At 56.6% G+C, this 16,573-nt stretch overlaps 1 protein-coding gene across 3 annotated transcripts in view; it reads left to right on the top strand.

Annotated features, from left to right (window-relative positions):
• Window positions 1-15,726, top strand: part of BIN3 (bridging integrator 3) — a 43,712-nt gene extending 27,986 nt beyond the window's left edge. For all 3 annotated transcript variants that reach the window (XM_055820205.1, XM_055820204.1, XM_013296678.3), the window contains 3 exons: window positions 4,392-4,533; window positions 6,614-6,748; window positions 12,229-15,726. In XM_055820205.1, the coding sequence (XP_055676180.1) occupies window positions 4,392-4,533; window positions 6,614-6,748; window positions 12,229-12,375 (424 nt within the window). In that variant the 3' untranslated portion in view covers window positions 12,376-15,726. The remainder of the gene's footprint in view (window positions 1-4,391; window positions 4,534-6,613; window positions 6,749-12,228) is intronic.
• Window positions 15,727-16,573: the final 847 nt, after the last annotated feature.

Here is a 16,573-nt window from a genome sequence, read left to right as displayed (position 1 = left end):
CTGGGTGGAGCGTATGAGGAAGGATGGTGCTGGCCTTATCAACAAATACCCGCACCAGCTACAGGGCTTTTCACCCGCACTTCTTGCAGCACTTTGTAGCAGGAGAGATCGTTGTCCCCGTTCCACCATGGGTAAAATGACCCAGGTTTGCTTGTGGGGCTTCCCTGGTCTTTCTAAAGTGCTGTCGTTCTGGGTTTCGTTGTTCAGACATCCAGAGTGCCTGATGTTCTTTGGATGTTGCTCGCCACCCGTGGCACTGATGATGGTCCTTGTCCCTTGTCTGCTGGTGCCGCGGCTGCCAGGAGGGTTTGTGATGCTTAGCCAAAGGCTTTGGAAAAGACTTGAGATCCTTGTGGGGTTGTTCTGGCAGGGCTTGGGAAGCTGAGGGATGTGTTTGTGGATGGCAGCAGCTTCTGGAGCCTCTGTAGACGGCCTTTCTGCCAGGCTTTCCATGAGGAGCATTTGTAAATAACATGCATGAGATATTTGCAAAGACACTGGGGTGACATGTGAAATGCAGCAATTTATTAAGTCATCAGAATAACTTGGCAGTGGCGGGAGCCCGTATCTCTCTATCACCCTTCATGAGTGTTTACCACCCCTGGCACTTGACTTGAGATCGTGTTTCCGTGTATACAGGGGAGAAAAAGCCGGGCAGGACTGCAGCATGGGCGAGAAACCCGCTTCTGAACTCCCGGGGAGTTTCCGAGCTGCTGGGTTAACAGGGAATTCAGGCGGAGTAATTCCTTCAGGTGCCAGAGGCAGCTTCGCCTCAATCCAGATCAGTCCAAGAAGGAAGGAGCATCCTTCCCTGCTTGAGCTGAGCTAATCCTGCATGAAAATTAAACCAGGTGACTCACGAGGAGAGCTCAGTCTGCATGGGGAGAGCTTGGTTGGCACTGGGAGAGCTGGGTCGGGCACGCTGGTGGCGTCTGGAGGAGCCACAGCTGGCCAAGTCTTTCCTGGTGGTGCCAGCGGTGAAGGACCACGGCACCGAAGCAACCTCAGCTGCCACGCGGGGTTTAGACTTAGAAATCCCCACGCCACCTCGCTACTCAGCTGTGGCTGCTCAGGAGAAACTCCAGCACTCAAGCAGGTTTCAACTTTGCTGCTCACAGCCCTTAAAACCCCCTCAAGCATTTCAGGAGGGTGGTTTGAGCCCCCTGGGCACATCCCTCAGCAACCCATCACTTAATGCTGATGTTCCTTTCCAGTTCCCCAGGCCAGCCCGGCTTTGGATCCAGGAGCGGGAGTGATGCGTTGTGTTAATGGCAGCTTGTGGAGCTGAGCCACCCCCCTTCCCCCTCTGAAATGCAGCGTATAATCTATGCATTAAAAGTCCTTGTGAGACAGTAGTTGCTGTGCCTACACAGTAACAGCCTCTTCAGATCCAGCGCTGTAGATATTTTTTTAAAGCGCTGCTGGAGTACAGTGTCCTTCCATTATGGGCTGCGAAATTGCACTGAGTTGGTACTGGGAACAAAAAAAAAGGGGGGGGGGGGAATAAAAATCCAGCCTTTTTTCCTCTTTAAAACCAGCTTTAACTTCAAAGTAAATGGAAACTGTCTCGCTGATCGTCTTCTGCATTCGCTTTTGCTATATTTCTGAGCTAAAGGGTTCGCTTTTCCCCTGCGGTAGCGAGTTTGTAAGATGTAAATGGCTGCGTGCTAATTCTCTGGTGTCTCGTGGCTCTTTTAATGTACGAGCACCGTGGAAGTGCCGAGCGAGAGGGAGTGTGTAAGAGAAAGGACTCGAAAGCCGGACCATCAGAAAAGCACCGTTTCAAAGCTGGTGTTGGGTACCGACACAAGGCTCGGCTTTTTTGAGGCATCTTCTTGATAAGCCTTTTCCAAGAGCTGATGGATGCGCGGGCAGTGCTGGCCACATCCAGGCCACGCTGGTGGCTTGGCAGCCCCGGAAGGATGGCCGCAGCTCAGCGGTTGGTGCACAGCCTCCCTGCAGACCAGGGGAAGGAGGATTTCCCAGCCCCAGGCCACCTCCTTGCATGTTTCCCAGGCTCGGAGGCAGGTTGTGGAGGAGCAGCGTGTTCGCCCCCATCAGCCCGAGTGAGCTGCAGCTCGCTTCTTGGATGCGATGCACAGAGGTACGAGGTTGTGTGCCATTGCCAAACCTCCCCCTGTCGGGGATATAGGACAAAGATAAAGCCGAGAGCCTCTGGCCTGGTGGGATCCATCCTTTCCATTGCCAACTCGTTAATAATTGGGAGAAATTTCTGCAGAAGCTGCAACCTCAAGCTGCTGCCGTTAAGCGTGCTCTGTTGCCAAAGAACGCTTGTGTTGTTACACCGAGGAGACCTCTCCACCCGGGTACCCCTTCCCCTCCTCCGTGCAGTCCTTACTGCCCATCCCTATTTCCCTAGCCCTCTCACGGCATATTTTTGGCCCTTATGGAGAGGAAGGAGATATTTTAGCAGCCAGCCATAGCCCAGGAGATGGTGAGTCCCTGCTTGGAGCCCAACGCGGCCAGGACGTGTAAGCCACCGCGGCATTTCAATATAACGGGGAGCCGTGTGTGAAGGTTACCATAAAAAGCAATGTCAGGGCAGCAGCATCTGATCCGCGCGCGGGCAGCTGGGCGGCAGGGTGACGCTGGGTGAGCTCCCTGATGACTTTTGCAGGTCGCTCCTCGTGCCACGGCCCCAGCTGCGACAGTCTCTCGCGATAGTCTGGGTCGGAGGGAGAATAGCATCGGGTGAGCCCATGAGAGCTTTGCTGGCCGCGCGCGGGCTGGCCCTGGTTATCCTCAGCCGGCGGCGTTGCAGGAACGCGTCACTGGTTCGGTGGGGGATGCTTGAACACAAACGCCTGAACATAAATTCGTACTAAAACAAACCCTTCTCCCTCGCTTCTGGCGTTTGCCCTTTGCAAACTGGTTGAAAAAAAGGCTCAGGGACAAAAGCTTTGCCTCTGCACCCGCCGGTCTGGCACATTAGCACCCTCCGGGGTGAGCGCAGCAGCGGAAAATGAGATTTTAATAGGGGATGGAGTGGCTGTGCAGGGCTGCGAACGCCCGTGGTTTTGTTTGAACCCCAATGGCTCTGCGTTAGCCCTGCATCTGATTACATCCAAAGCAAATTAGAGTCGTAAAGTGAGATTTCTGGTTTTCTTTTTGCTAATGTGCCCCCCAGCCTGGATTATAGGGTTAGGGTTGGGTTTTTTCTCTTCAATTTAAAGAGATCAGAAAGCTCTGCGCTTGCCTCTCAGAAGTAAAAATCATCACCAGGCTGTTTAGATACATCTTTTTCACGACTGGTTCCTGGCCTTGGCCCCCCAGAATGACCCTGTAATGTGTGGAGATTAAATTAATATATCCAGAGGTAGCATGACCCATTTCATATGAACCCACAGCCCAGCACCAGCGCAGTCCCTGCCAGTATAATTTGATTTACTGAAATTTGGGAGACGAGCAATGCTCCAGTTTCTGGCTCTCCCTCTTCTGTCATGTTCAAAAATATTCTCTCTTGTCTTCACCGTCAGATGTTCATGTTTCCTCAATTTGTAACACATTTTAATAATATGAATCTTCCCGTAGCCTGGCTAATTGTTGGCTGCTGTTAATCCTTCTGTGTGGGGTACAGAGCTCCTCTTCAGCTGGGCAAGCCTTGCTGTACGGCAGGCTGAGGTTTGTGACCCTAGGAATCGTTTGGAAAAGCAAAAGTCGCTGCAGTTAATATTTATTTTGCACTTCATATATATTTTTCCTGGACTTTTTGATTCAACTCCTGCTGGCTCATTCCGTTTCCAGACACGGTGTTGGGGAAATACCACATTAGCTGACTATATATGGGGGGAAATTGTTTATTTTTCTCTCTTTGCTTTGCACGGTGGAGTTAACAGCTTTGTTTTCTGCAGCAGCTTCCGTCCCCATCCCAGATAAGGCAGCTCTCCGTGTTCTTGAACACAGCAGCTGGAAGAGAGGGGGAAAACTGTTAAAAATAAAGAACTAATGGTAAAAGCATAAGGGCTGGAAGGAGAAGTCAGAAGCAGGTTGGGACCTTCAAAGTACTTTTAGCAGGCTTTGCAAAATTGGCTCATTTTTTATTACTATTATTATTATTTAAAAACACACCCTTCGACACATGAATTGACCTTCACAAAAAAACCCAACAAGCATGTGCTTCTCGCTGTCCTCTCAAACACTGTACCCTGGCAAGGCTTTGCAAATCTTTATATATAAACTTAATCATTTCTTCCAGTCTCCTGGAAGATTGCAGCAAAAGCTTTTCTCTTTGGAACGGGCTTTGTTTAAACCCCTGGGTGTTTTTGGTCTGAATCCTGAATTATCTGGGAACTTTTTGGCTGGGAAGTTGCCTTGGATGCTGCATCCGACCAAGATATCCCAATCTAATGTCCTTCCCATCCTTTCACCAGGTTCAGCAGTGTGTTCCCCAGCCTGAACATGGCAGTAAAGAGACGGGAGCAAACGCTGCAGGACTACAAGCGCCTGCAGTCCAAGGTGGAGAAATACGAGGAGAAGGAGAGGACTGGACCCGTCCTTGCCAAGCTGCACCAGGTACTGAGATGCTCGCGGCCCCAGAACTCAAGTAGGGTCACCAGGAAAACTTGGGAAGAGCTTTTCTCTTGGTGCTTGACATCCATGCCAAGCCCCCGTGGAATATAACATTTTGGGAGCATGACTTTTATTGATGCAAAATTGCCACGTAGGGTGCTTGCTAACAGAAATGTGAGTTAGAGCACTCAGTGAAGGGAGAGAGCCAGTTTTCCAAAATAAAATGGAATAAAAGCCATGGGAGCTGGGGATGCTCGGAGGAGCGGCCAGCGCTGAAGTCGATGCGTAGGGGATTTCCCCCTGACCTCCGTGTCCGAGCGAGCAGCTGGGTGGGAAGAGGGGGAAGATCAGAGCGTTTTGAGGCTTTGTGTTTGCCACCTGTTACAAAAATTAGTCTTGGAAAATTGCAGTAATTGGTTAACAGGAAGCTTTGCCAGATTCTTTTCTCTCTCCCGAATTTTAGCAAAATCATGATTATTATTATTTTTTTTCTTACATTAAATCTTCACCAGCATTTCTCCCCCAAATCTGTCACTCCTGCAGAATGTTGCTTGATCCTCGAAGGAACAGTTGACTTTTTCGGCGTCAAAGAACATGTATTTTTCTGATGACTTTCCCCACAAAAATTAAGTTTTGTGTTAAAGAATAGCCCTATCAGCCTTAACAAAAGAGACCTCCGATTTAATAGTAAGCAGCTTACATTGCTTAGCCTCAGTAACTAAAGCTGTGGCTGGAAAAATGTGAATGCTTTTGTCGTGGTGATTAAGCCGGTTTTAGTTATTTAATTTTTCTTCCCTTAATGAACTTCTGTGTGATCTAAGTCCTCCCGCCCCAAAAAAAAAAAAGATCTTAACTAACTGAGCTTAAAACCTGCAGGAGCCTTAAGCAGTCCTGAACCTGGGGCGTCCGAGAGGTCCGCAGATTTGATGGGAAATAATAGCATAATCTCATCCAGGTATTTTTATTGAGCTGCAAATTTGCATCTTCCCTTCAGAGCTGTTTGCTCAAAGTATTCTGCTGTTTGGTGCCCCATGTGAGCTCCACCCCAGGAGTTTAAACGCTCCTTGTTTCGTGGCAGATGATGAATTTGCTCATTTGCCTCTCAGACCTACTTAAGCCTGATATGATTTAAGGCTCTGCCAGCCCGGAGCTTTGTCCATGCCATCCCTCCGGCGTGCTGTCCCAGGGAGCAGGACCGGCGCCGCGGCTGGGCTCGGCTCGACGGCTTTCTCCCGCACCCCCCTCCCATCGGAATGGCACCGGGATTAAGTGGCAGACTTGAACCGGTCTAATATTTCACAGCCCACCCCCTCCTGCCCTTTTCCACACCATCTCAGAGACATTTCCCTTTCTCCCCACGCTTCTGTTTAAAGAAGCCAGTTGGACACGCTGAGCTGAAGGTCACGGGCGACAACGACGGTGGGGGCAGGATCCTCTGGCGATGCTCTTGGGAATCGCAGGGCGAGGGGACATGGATGTGGCTGGGGATGTTCTCCAGCCTGACTGAGCTTTGGGGCTGATTTTTGTCCATGTTCTTCTGAAGGGGAGAAGAGTGGCTGGCTCATGATCTCTGCAGCAGCCTCTCTAGGTGCCCCATGGCTTACCAGGGTCAGAGCTTTGGTCCCACCAGGCTCCATTGGATGGTCACTTGGGTCCCACCAGGCTCTGTTAGTGGTCACTTGGGTCCCACCAGGCTCCGTTAGGTGGTCACTTGGGTCCCACCAGGCTCCATTGGATGATCACATGGGTCCCACCAGGTTCTATTAGTGGTCACTTGGGTCCCACCAGGCTCCGTTAGGTGGTCACTTGGGTCCCACCAGGCTCCGTTGGATGATCACATGGGTCCCACCAGGCTCCGTTGGATGATCACATGGGTCCCACCAGGTTCCATTAGTGGTCACTTGGGTCCCACCAGGTTCTATTAGCTGGTCACTTGGGTCCCACCAGGCTCTGTTAGCAGGTTGCTGGTTGTCCTTGGGTCAAAGCAGAGCAGCCTGCTGGCCTGGGGGGCCTCTCTGCAGGTCTGCCCAAAGGAAGGACATTTTCCCAGATGTCTGACTCCCCATCCTCTCTGTTTTCCCAGGCCCGTGAAGAGCTGAGGCCAGTGAAGGAGGACTTTGAAGCCAAAAACAAGCAGCTCCTGGAGGAAATGCCGAAGTTTTATAGCAGCCGCATCGATTACTTCAAACCCAGCTTTGAGTCGCTAGTCCGGGCGCAGGTGAGGTGCTGTCCCCTGTCAGCCAGGTGTCCCTTTGGTGGGACAGAAGGGCAGAAGGGAGCTTCTGGGGTCCCACCTGGGTGTGGATTGCTCTTAGAGCAAGGTACCTCTCGAGCCAAGTGACAACACGCAGGTAACACACAGCAATCCTCCACCCAAATGCCATACCTCCAGCAGTTTTGTTACAGAGCGGTGAGAGGGCATGGGGAGCAGTGTGGGGGCGGGTGGGACGCTGGGCAGGACCTCGTCCTGGCAGAAGAGCAGGTTGGCACGTACTGGTACCTTCGGTGATGTGGTGCTGGCTGGCAGATAGAAAGGGCAACTGGCCGTGAGTTTTTGCTGGTTTATATGGATCCGCCTCATATCAGGGACACTGCTGGTACATGTGTGATGTCCTGTCCCACAAGGTTGTGTGTGTAATGCAGCGCAAGCCCTGCTTATACCTTCGCCACTGGTATTTGATGGCTTTATTCCTCTGGGTACGTGGTCTCTTTGCGTCCTGAGCTCAGGGTTGGCTCTCGTTTGAGATGGTGAGATGCTCACGGCTCCTCTGAAGGGGCTTTTCTGGCTCTTGGTAACCAGAACCCGTGTGCTCTGGCAGAGATAGAGGAGGCTGCTGTGTGATCTCCACACCAAGGATTTGCAGGAAGGGGTGGCCTAAATAAACCACAGCCTGCTTTAATTTCCATCCTCCAGCTTCCTTCCGTGGCTTGCTGCCGCTCCTCCTCCATCTTCCTTCTCTCGCCCTTTTCTTTAGGCTGGAGAAGAGCGTTATTGGGATCTAATCTAGCTTTGAACTTCTGGCATCTCAGGCATACTTCGTGCCCTGGATCACGGGGTGGTCCAGTGCCAGGAGGTGGGCGAAACCACGTGCTGCTCCTGGTGTGGGCGTTTTCCTATGGTGTTTTTTGGAAGGGAGCTGCTGCAGTGACACAGGTGCGGCAGAGTGGCTGCAAGGAGGTGCAAAGAGCACGTGTTTCATCTCACCTCCGACTTGGGGTGGTGTTCGGGGGGGGTGGGGGGGGTTCTCCGCAGAGCTGCCAGCAAGTTGTCTGCAGGCTGATTCACCTACCAGATGGTGCTGATGCACCCTGCCGCCGGCTGGGTGGGTGCTGGGGATGCTGTTCTTGCTGTTCCCTTAGCAATCGGGCGCACGGGGCTCCCTGTTCCAGCCGAAATAAGCAGACTCGCTGGAGCCACCACAAAAATCTCGCTTGCCCTTCCCCCTGCAAACCCTCTCCGGCCGCTCGCTGTGGGGTGGGTGGGTTGTTTGGATGAGACCTTGAAACCCAAATGCCGCCTGCCCTGTCTGGGCGTTTGTGATCCGCTGGCAGTTTCCTTAGAGAGTGGCTTTGCCCCTCTGTCCTTGGCCACGATGTCCCTCGCCTCGCTCGTGCTGGCTCCCAGCTGCCAGCTGGCTCCCGAGCTCGGGGGGAGCGATGTGCTCGGGAGATGTGAGCAGGGAGCGGCAGGGCGCTGTTGCTGGGGCTGTTTGCAAGGCTCCCCGTTTGTACCCTCTTCTTCCTTGGGGAATCCTCTATTTTGTTCCTTGGCCGTCTGCCCTGCCTCTCTTCAGGTGAGGATTTTTGTTAGGAAAAGCGAGCAAAATCTCGTGTTTAATACCCAAGAGGCAGCGTCATAACAAAGCTGATGCATCTCTCGTAGGCTAGACTAAAGCTGGTCCCAGATGGATGCTAAAGCATGTCACATCCCGCCCTCCCCGCCAACCTTAGATGGGAGCCGCATCCCTCTTTCCCAGCACTGGCTGCATCCTTCCACCCCCGGGGAGGGATGCACCGGTACAGCGGCATCTCCGCTGCTGGGAGGAGAGCTCGGCACTCCCCTAACGACTCATTTGTGCCAAGGCTGGGCTCAGGCCATGTTCCCCCCTTTCAGGAGCTCTCGTCTGGGGGCTGTGCAGTGTTTCCCCCATCGCAGGTGGCTGAAATAAAAAAGGGAAGGGAAGCGACTTGCCCAAGGTAACTTAATGAGTCAGTGGCAAGCCAGGAATAGCACCCAGGAGCCCTGACTCACCACCGCAGCGGCTGCTCACCTGCAGGGACCTGGGCAAGGGCGGGGGGGCAGCCGGGGGGCTGCTGCGGTGATGCCGGGAGCATCCCCATCCCCACATCCCAGGTCTGAGCCGGAGATGGGAGGCATGTGAACAGTGACGGGCTCTGCTGACGCCCCCAGCCAGCCCCATTCATCCCGACGCTGCTTCCCGGGTTATCTCTCCCTCCGTGCCTCATTGAGCTTATTTAACATCTCAGGGGTTTCGTGTTACTCAATGGAATTTCTATTTTCAGCCCCTTCTGCGGGTACCTCTAGGAGCGATGGTTGGCTGATGGGGCTCCAGCCTGCATCCCTCAAGGCAAGAGGCAGACTGGGAGGCTGGGGTTGGCTCTGTCCTTGCCAGCAGCTGGCACCATGGCTGGGGCTTTGACTCTGCTGTTGCTTGTCTCCGGGTCGAACCTGCCATTTGAAGGTGGCCCTGGGTGCAAAACTATATAGTTTTCCCTTTTGGGGGGCCTGGAGAAAGCAGGGGGTTTAAAAGTGAGACAAGTGTGTGACAAGTGGCACCAGCCAGCATGAGAAGCTGTGAATGGACCGTCCGCCTCTCTGGGAACAAGCCGTGCCGTGGCAAAGGAAGGACCCTGCTTCAAACCAGCTCTGGAGCAGCAGGTTTATGGCTTTGACCCAACGAGACCCTCCAAGACCTTCTCGCCGGGTGGCTGGGTTCCCATGGCACAGCTTGGCCGCGGGCCCTGGTGCCGGGTGTCTCCTGACAGCATGACATGCCCCGAGCTCGCAGGGGCTGTAACATTCAACACCAAATACTTCTGTCCACCCACGTGCCTGGGCCAAGCCAACGGAGGCAAATATTTCCCTGGCTGGGGACTTTGAAGTGGTCACATGAAGATGAAAGGGGGAGATTTGGAGCTCTGTTGCCGGTGCGAGCACGTGAACAACACTTCCTTCCCGCCTTGCGCTTTATTTTGCAGCTAGAAAACATGATACTTTTGTGGTTTGTTTGTTTGTTTGTTTTTTAATGAAATGGGCAAAAAGATGGGGCTTGCCAGGTGGGACTGCGTGGGGCAGCGCTGTGGGCTGGGGGTGAGGCTCTGCAGTCTGGCCCTGGCAGCGACCCCGGGCTTTTGTTTTGTGTAGGGCTGACACAAACACAAACTGCCGCTGCCCGGCTGTGGCATTGTAAACGCGACCTATAGAAAATCAGGAGAACACGGTGTCCCGAAACAAAATTAGTTCAAGACAGGTGGACCCGGGGCCCTTGGCTCGATCTCAAAGGCAAGTTGGAGATGGGATTTGATGGGATGGGGATGGAGCATATGGTATCCATAGCTGGAAAAGTACTGAGCTGCAGGCAGGCACAGGGCTGCCGGCAGCAGGTACCGCGGTGGCAGCCTCAGGGCGAGCTGCCTGCTGTGTGGCAGGGTCCCCCGCTGCTGGAGCTGTCAATGCCCAGAGGTTTGGGGTGCCTCCCCTCCCCAGAGACCCCCTCCTCTCTCCATAGAGGCGGTGATGGTTTTCACCCGTATTTCAACGGGAGAAAAACATCAGGGGATCAGTGCCTGTGGGATCACATTGATCAAGCACAGGAGGCTCGGATGGCGACGCATGCTGACAGCCGGGATGACTGCCTACTGGTTAGGCACTGGGTCCTACTGGGGGAGAAGAGCATCCCCAAGGAGACCTGCTGGGCCCCAGGGACCTGGTGTCTCCCGCAGGAAGGGCTCACTGGCTGTGGCACGTGGGCGGTAGCGCGGGGGGGGGGGGGGGCAGCGACCAAAACGTTTGCTATGCTTTGCCTGTTCAATACAAGGTGGATGCTGGCGTGGCCAGGGCTTGGGGGGCAATCTCCGGGGGGGGCAGCAGCTCTCCCGGCTGCATGCAGCTGCCTCCGGCCCTGCCACCCCGGGGAGATTCGTTTCAACATGCCGGCGCCTTTTCTGTGCCGGAATTGGCAATGCTGCATGGCCATATGTGACTGAACCGAGCCCATCTGATGCTGGGCTGGGGATGAGGGACACGGAGGGCTGTTCCAGAGCTGCGGCGCCCAGCTTTGCAGCCCTCCGGCCGGGATCCGTGCTCACCCAAGGCATTGCCGAGGGACTACGGTGGCGGCGGGTGTTTTCAGCTCGGGGCAGCATCTCTTGCTTGCGTGGGACTGGGGGCTGCAACTGGTGGGGGTGGATGCTTTGGGGTGACCTGGCTGCAGGGCTGTGATTTGTTGAGGCGGGGGCTGCAGCAGGGCCGGGGTGGGGGCTCTTGCCCGCATATCTGCCTGCTCGGCCCCGCCGCCATGGAGTGAGTTTTGTTAGTCACTGTGTAAATGAGCATTGATGCTGAATCACCCAGCGCCCACTGCGTGGGGAGACCCGGCTGTGGAGCAGCCCCCGCCGCACCCTGGTACAGATGGACCCAGGGAAGGGTGGCAGGGTGGGGGGGATGCAGGCAGCTGACAAAGGCATGTGGGTCCCCAGCATCTCCCCTCAGCCCTGCCCAAAATAAGCATCATTTTGAGCAGGATTAGGGGAGCCGGTCTCCATGGAGACTGTGCATATCTCTGCACTGGCGCTGCTGGAGATGCTGGGGCCGGCCCCGGGTGCCCACCGGGCCTCGCCTGTGCCCCTCTGCGAAATGGGGGCAACGCTGGCACCGGCAGCCAGCGCTTCCCCATCCCTCCCCCCCAGAGCTGGGGGCTGCCCAGGCCAGGCATCCCCGTCGGGCTACTCCTGCAGGGCCCAGCAGCCCTTCGAGGTGGGGGTCTGCCTCTGCCACCCTGCCGGCGGCGCCGGGGGGCTCCCGCAGGCAGGGGCTCGCTGCCAGTGCCCACCGGGCACCGCGGCTTTCCTTCGGCAAGGGCCTGTGCCCGAGCAGGCAGCTCGGTGCCATCTGCCTGCGCTGACCCACTGGCTCCCGCTCCGGGGGAAGCGCTGCTCGCTGCGGAGTTAATTGGCGGTGCTAATTAGCACATTATTAAAACACCCCTCCCCCTGCTTCATGCAGGGTATGGTGCTGCCAGGCGTGATGCTCGCCATGCTCGCCCTGCCCCTGCCCGGTGAGCAGGGACCTGTTGCAGAGCCAGGCAGCGTGGGCAGGCGGCTCGTCCCGGTGCCGCTGGGACGGGTGACAGGCAGGGGACAGCCCGGCTGTGGCACAGGGCTGGCGGCTGCACGGCGGTGCTGGGTGCTGGTGGCAGCCCCGTGTGTGCAGCTCCCCAGATGGGAAGCGAGCAGAGAAGGGCAGCATGTTATTAAAATGTGTTGAGTTGTAATAATCCAAGGGGGTGGTATTAACACATGGGAGGAAGCTATTTTAGAAACAGAAATGCTAAGGCAAGGGGCTGGCTCGGGCAGTGCCGCACCTCTTGGCTCCCACAGCGGAATGGGGAGGAGACCCCCTCCCCCAGCCCCTGCCCCACTTGCCCCCCTATCTTTCTTCACCCCACCCCCCAACAGGTTGTCTACTACACGGAGATGCACAAGATCTTCGGGGACCTGACGGCGCAGATCGACCGGCCCGGCTTGAGTGATGAGCAGCGGGAGAGGGAGAACGATGCCAAGCTGAGCGAGCTGCGGGCTTTGTCCATCGTGGCCGATGACTGAGCAGATGCTGGTGATGGGGAAGGGACTGGGAAATTCCACCACCACCCCCCCCGCCCCCAGCTCGGCTGCTCCCCACCTCCTCCCTCCCAGGGATGGACTTGGGGGAAGGGCAGGTGGGGGGGGGGGGGCTTTAACTGCTGGCTGCTCCCTTTGCCCCCGTGGCTTTGCCCTGCTGCTGGGACAAGGTGTTGCCTGGGGCCAGGGGGAGGGAGCCCTCCTGTGCCCCCCCCCCTGCAGCCAGGTATTGCCTTAAATAGGGGCTTGCAGCAGAGCCGGGAAGGGAGCCGTCCCGCTCAGCTGGAATGGGGTGTGGGCTGGATGCTGCTGGCCCTTCCCAGGCCCCAGCTCGATGCCACACCATCAGAGGTGTGTTGGCTCAGCACTCCCCCTCCCCACCTCAGCTCCGGATCAGGCCCTGGCTCCTTACCTTTCCAGCAGGAGGATGGGGCCACTCCTGCTGGGCTGTTCATTTTGTGCCTTAGGAGCCAGTAGCCCCCCGGGGGGAGGGTAAAAGCATTCGAATTCCATTTTTTGAGGCATGTGGAGAGGATGATGAAAGGGCTGCGCTTGCCGTGCTGAGCATTGAGTGATGCCGTGCTCTGGATCCACTCCATTTTAAGCAGGAACAGTGCAAAGTCCCCCTAACCCTAACCCCAGGGGAATGCGAAAGGGAAATGCAACCCAGGCTGGAGCAAACCCAGGGAAAAGCGGGGTCTGGGGGCTGCACTATGCCTTTGCCGGGAGGGGGTGGGGCAGGGGGCTCCACTGTTCTTCTGTAATAAAAGTTTTTGGCAGAGCAGGGCCGGGGGTGCGTGTCCCGGGGTCCGCGGTGCCAGCACCGAGCTGCTGCCGCCCTCTGCCGCCGCCTGCCAGCCACTGCCACCGGGGGGGGGGGGGGGGGGGGCGACCCGGGGCTGCCCCCCCCGTGGGCTGCCTGGCCTCCCGCTGCAGCGGAACCGGGGTGGTTTTAAGAAAGGTATTACAGGGCTGGAGAGGGTGGGAAAGAGAAGAAAAAAAAAAAAAAAAAAAAAAGAGGAATTGAACAGCCCCCAAGGAGAGGCAGAAAGGAAGCGGCTGCAGCAAAGCACAAGAAGTAACAGTTTTACAGTCAAAGACAGGGAATTTGATCCCGAGCTGGTGGCTTTCGGTACATGGTGAGGCTGCAGGAGCTCACGCTGCTGCCCTCCGTGTCCTGGGATGAGTCGCTGCTGCGTGGGATAAAGGGCTGGAGAGCGGTTACAGGGCTGGCACAGCCCGGAGCCGGTAACTGCGGCAAAGGGACCTGCTACAGGCGTGGCAGCATCCAGGGACCACTCTGAGCCGCTGGGCAGCCTGTGGCACAGCGAGCCCCCCCGTTTGGGACCCTCCATCCTAAACAAGACTATCTGTCCCTTGCCTGTGTGTCCAGCTCTGAGCAGCGAGGTGGCCCGTGCCCTGTCACCGACATGCACGAGACTCGCTACATAAGAGCTTTGCGTCGAACACAGGCAACCGATCGATCAGAGCAAACCCTGCGCATCCCTACGGCTGCCGTGGCTCTGCCTGTCCACCTCCACAAGGAGAGGGCTGGGACAGAAGAGGCTTGAGGGGACCCTGCCACCATCTACCACCCCACTTTGTGACATCCAGGCAGGCGAAGGCTTTACTGTCTCCTGCTGGAGGCCTGTTCCTCATCTAAGAGTCATTAGCCTAGAAGAGAGGAGAGGGGGTCAGCAGCAGATTGCAAAGATGGCACCCCGCATCCCTGCACATCCCACCCCAGCTTACCCAGCTTCACCTCCAGCATGTGGATTTTGCTCTCCAGATACGAGTTGGCTGCTCTGCTTTCTCCAGCAGCTTCCCCAGGTTCAGCACCGTGACAGTGCGGGAGATGTGGGCCAGGGCAGGAAGCAACAGAGAGGTTTCCTGGAACAAGAACGATTTGTCACCCACCGCAGGATCTCCAGCAGCACAAGCTTCACCCTGAGGGCATCATCCCCACGCTTACCAAAGAGCTCCTCTTCCCTTTGGTGCAAGCAGCCACAGAAATTTAAAATCGAAGTACATGAAGGCCAGGAGAGCATCCAGGGGCAGGACAGCGCTTGGGTCCGGAGCCTTGGCTGCTGAAACACGGACGTGCGCATTAGGGATAGGAGAAGCCAACCTCCCCAAGGCACCAGCACCGCGGAGCAGGATGCAGGCTGTGCTTAAGAGTTCCCAGGACGAGCGGGATCGCACCAGGGACATTGGGTTCCCCCCAGCTACGTACCTACATCTGCTCAGCCTTTTCTTTCACCATCCTGGCAGCCCTTTCTTGGCTCCAGGTTCCCGATCTCCAGCAGCTCTTCTCCAGAAAGACCAGGAGCCCCTTGTAGTGCTTGCAGCATCTCCTGGAAGAACTCGGCCACCATCACAGCCACATCGGGGAGGGAGAGGGGCACCAGGGACCTGCCTGCCCGTGCTGTGCCAAGCCTACCTCAGAGGAGAGCTGCTCCACCGCCTCCTGCACTCCAGCAGGGTAAAGGGGGAGATGTTGGAGCAGACAGCCTGCCTGGCTCCATGGAGATGGGCCGCAGGGGCTTTAGGCTCCGGCAGTAGCTTGGTGGTGCCTGGGGCAGCTCTGTGCTGCTCCGGGGCCTCCACCACCTGCTAAAAACTGCCTGGTTTACGTGGGAGCAGGAAGAGAAAGTGCTGGGAGCGGTCACCCAGAGCAGGACCTCACCTTCTCCAAAACACAGCCCTGTCCAAGCACCTGCAGAAATGAAAGGCACCTTTTGGGATATCTGAGCTGGACGGCACCTGGCATCGCCACGCTCAGCACCACAGCAAGGCCTCACCATCATGGGCATTGCTGCTGGTGATGGAGGCAACGAGGGTCCCTCCTCTGCCTTGGGCTGGCACAAGGCTTCCCACTCCTCCAGGGAAGGGCACGCAGCCCCAGGTGCCTGGCAGGAAAACCACCACCACCTCCCACTGGTGCCTGAACTGGCAAATTGGACCCCCAGCGCGGAACAGTCAGGCATGCCCCAGGTTGTCCAGCAGAAAGCAAGGAGCTGGACCCCCATAACACCTTCCTGCTGCTGGCTGTGAAGACAGGAGTGAAGGGAGCAGGACCAGAGCCCCGACAGGTCCTGGAAAGGCTGGTGACTGTCCTCAGTGGGACCATTTGCAGGGACACAGTGTGAGACCCCAGCCTGAGATCATCCCCTGCCCAGCCCACACCCAGATCCCATGCAGTCACTGCTGGGACCGAGCCAAGCCTTCTCCCCCAGCACCCGGCACGGAGAACTTCATCTCCCCTCAGCTGTTCCTTCCCAACCGCATCACATGCCGGGCCAGGTTTAAGCAAAATAAAATCAGTTGCCACGGTTACCCAGAGCAGGGATGCTATATATAACTGCCATGCAAGGAGCCCGAGCGAGGGCCACGCTCTTCCATGGGCGACGTGTGGGGAGCTGAGCCCTGGCAGACCCTGCGCCGGCTCCTGAGTGGGCAGAGGTCCTTGGCAGCCTCACAGGGGTGGTCTGCAGTGCCCTGGGGGGGGCAGTTGGCTGGATTAAACCCCACCTCAGCTCTCCGAAATCCACCTGGCTTCCCTCGTGGCCTCATCTGCATCGCTGTGTCACCCTGCGCAGGGCTGCCAGCCCTCCCCTGCCACCTCATCCCCAACAACCTGCCTCCTGCATCCAGTGCATCCTTACGCCCTGCAGCCCCAGAGCTGCTCAAAGCCTGGCTCCGGCTCTGTGCCATCAGCTCCTCCTGCTGTCCCTGCACTCAAGAGCTGGGTTTTACCGATGGAAACTTAACCTGAGCGTTCCTGGTGGTGCAAACTCTGCTGTCATCCAGAAACCTGCTCCTGAACAAGCAGCCCTTTGCCAGGGCTGGGTCTGCACGCCGGCAGGGACGCACGCTGCGTGCTCTCCACACCGGGCTGGGGAGGAGGACTCCATCTTACATAGCAGAAGTGGATAATTACTGGTTGCTCGCACCACCCACAAGGTCCCAACGTTAATAGGGAGAGCTCGCAGAAAGGCAAAATTAACTCTACAATGTGGCGTGCTCTCAGCCTGGATTTCTGAAACGCTACCGAGGGAAGTGCATCAGCGCTCAGAGCTCCAAGAAGCAGAGGGGAGGGATGCCACCGCTCAGAGGTGCCCCAGCTGGTGGCACTTGCCTCCTGGTGCAGCTCAGCCTGTGCCACATGAGTGGCCTTGCACGC

The sequence above is a fragment of the Falco peregrinus genome, chromosome 17 (assembly GCF_023634155.1).
Source record: "Falco peregrinus isolate bFalPer1 chromosome 17, bFalPer1.pri, whole genome shotgun sequence".
NCBI classification, from domain to species: domain Eukaryota; kingdom Metazoa; phylum Chordata; class Aves; order Falconiformes; family Falconidae; genus Falco; species Falco peregrinus.
The sequence above is the reverse complement of the archived record's forward strand: the minus strand, read 5'-3'. Positions and strand labels throughout refer to the sequence as shown.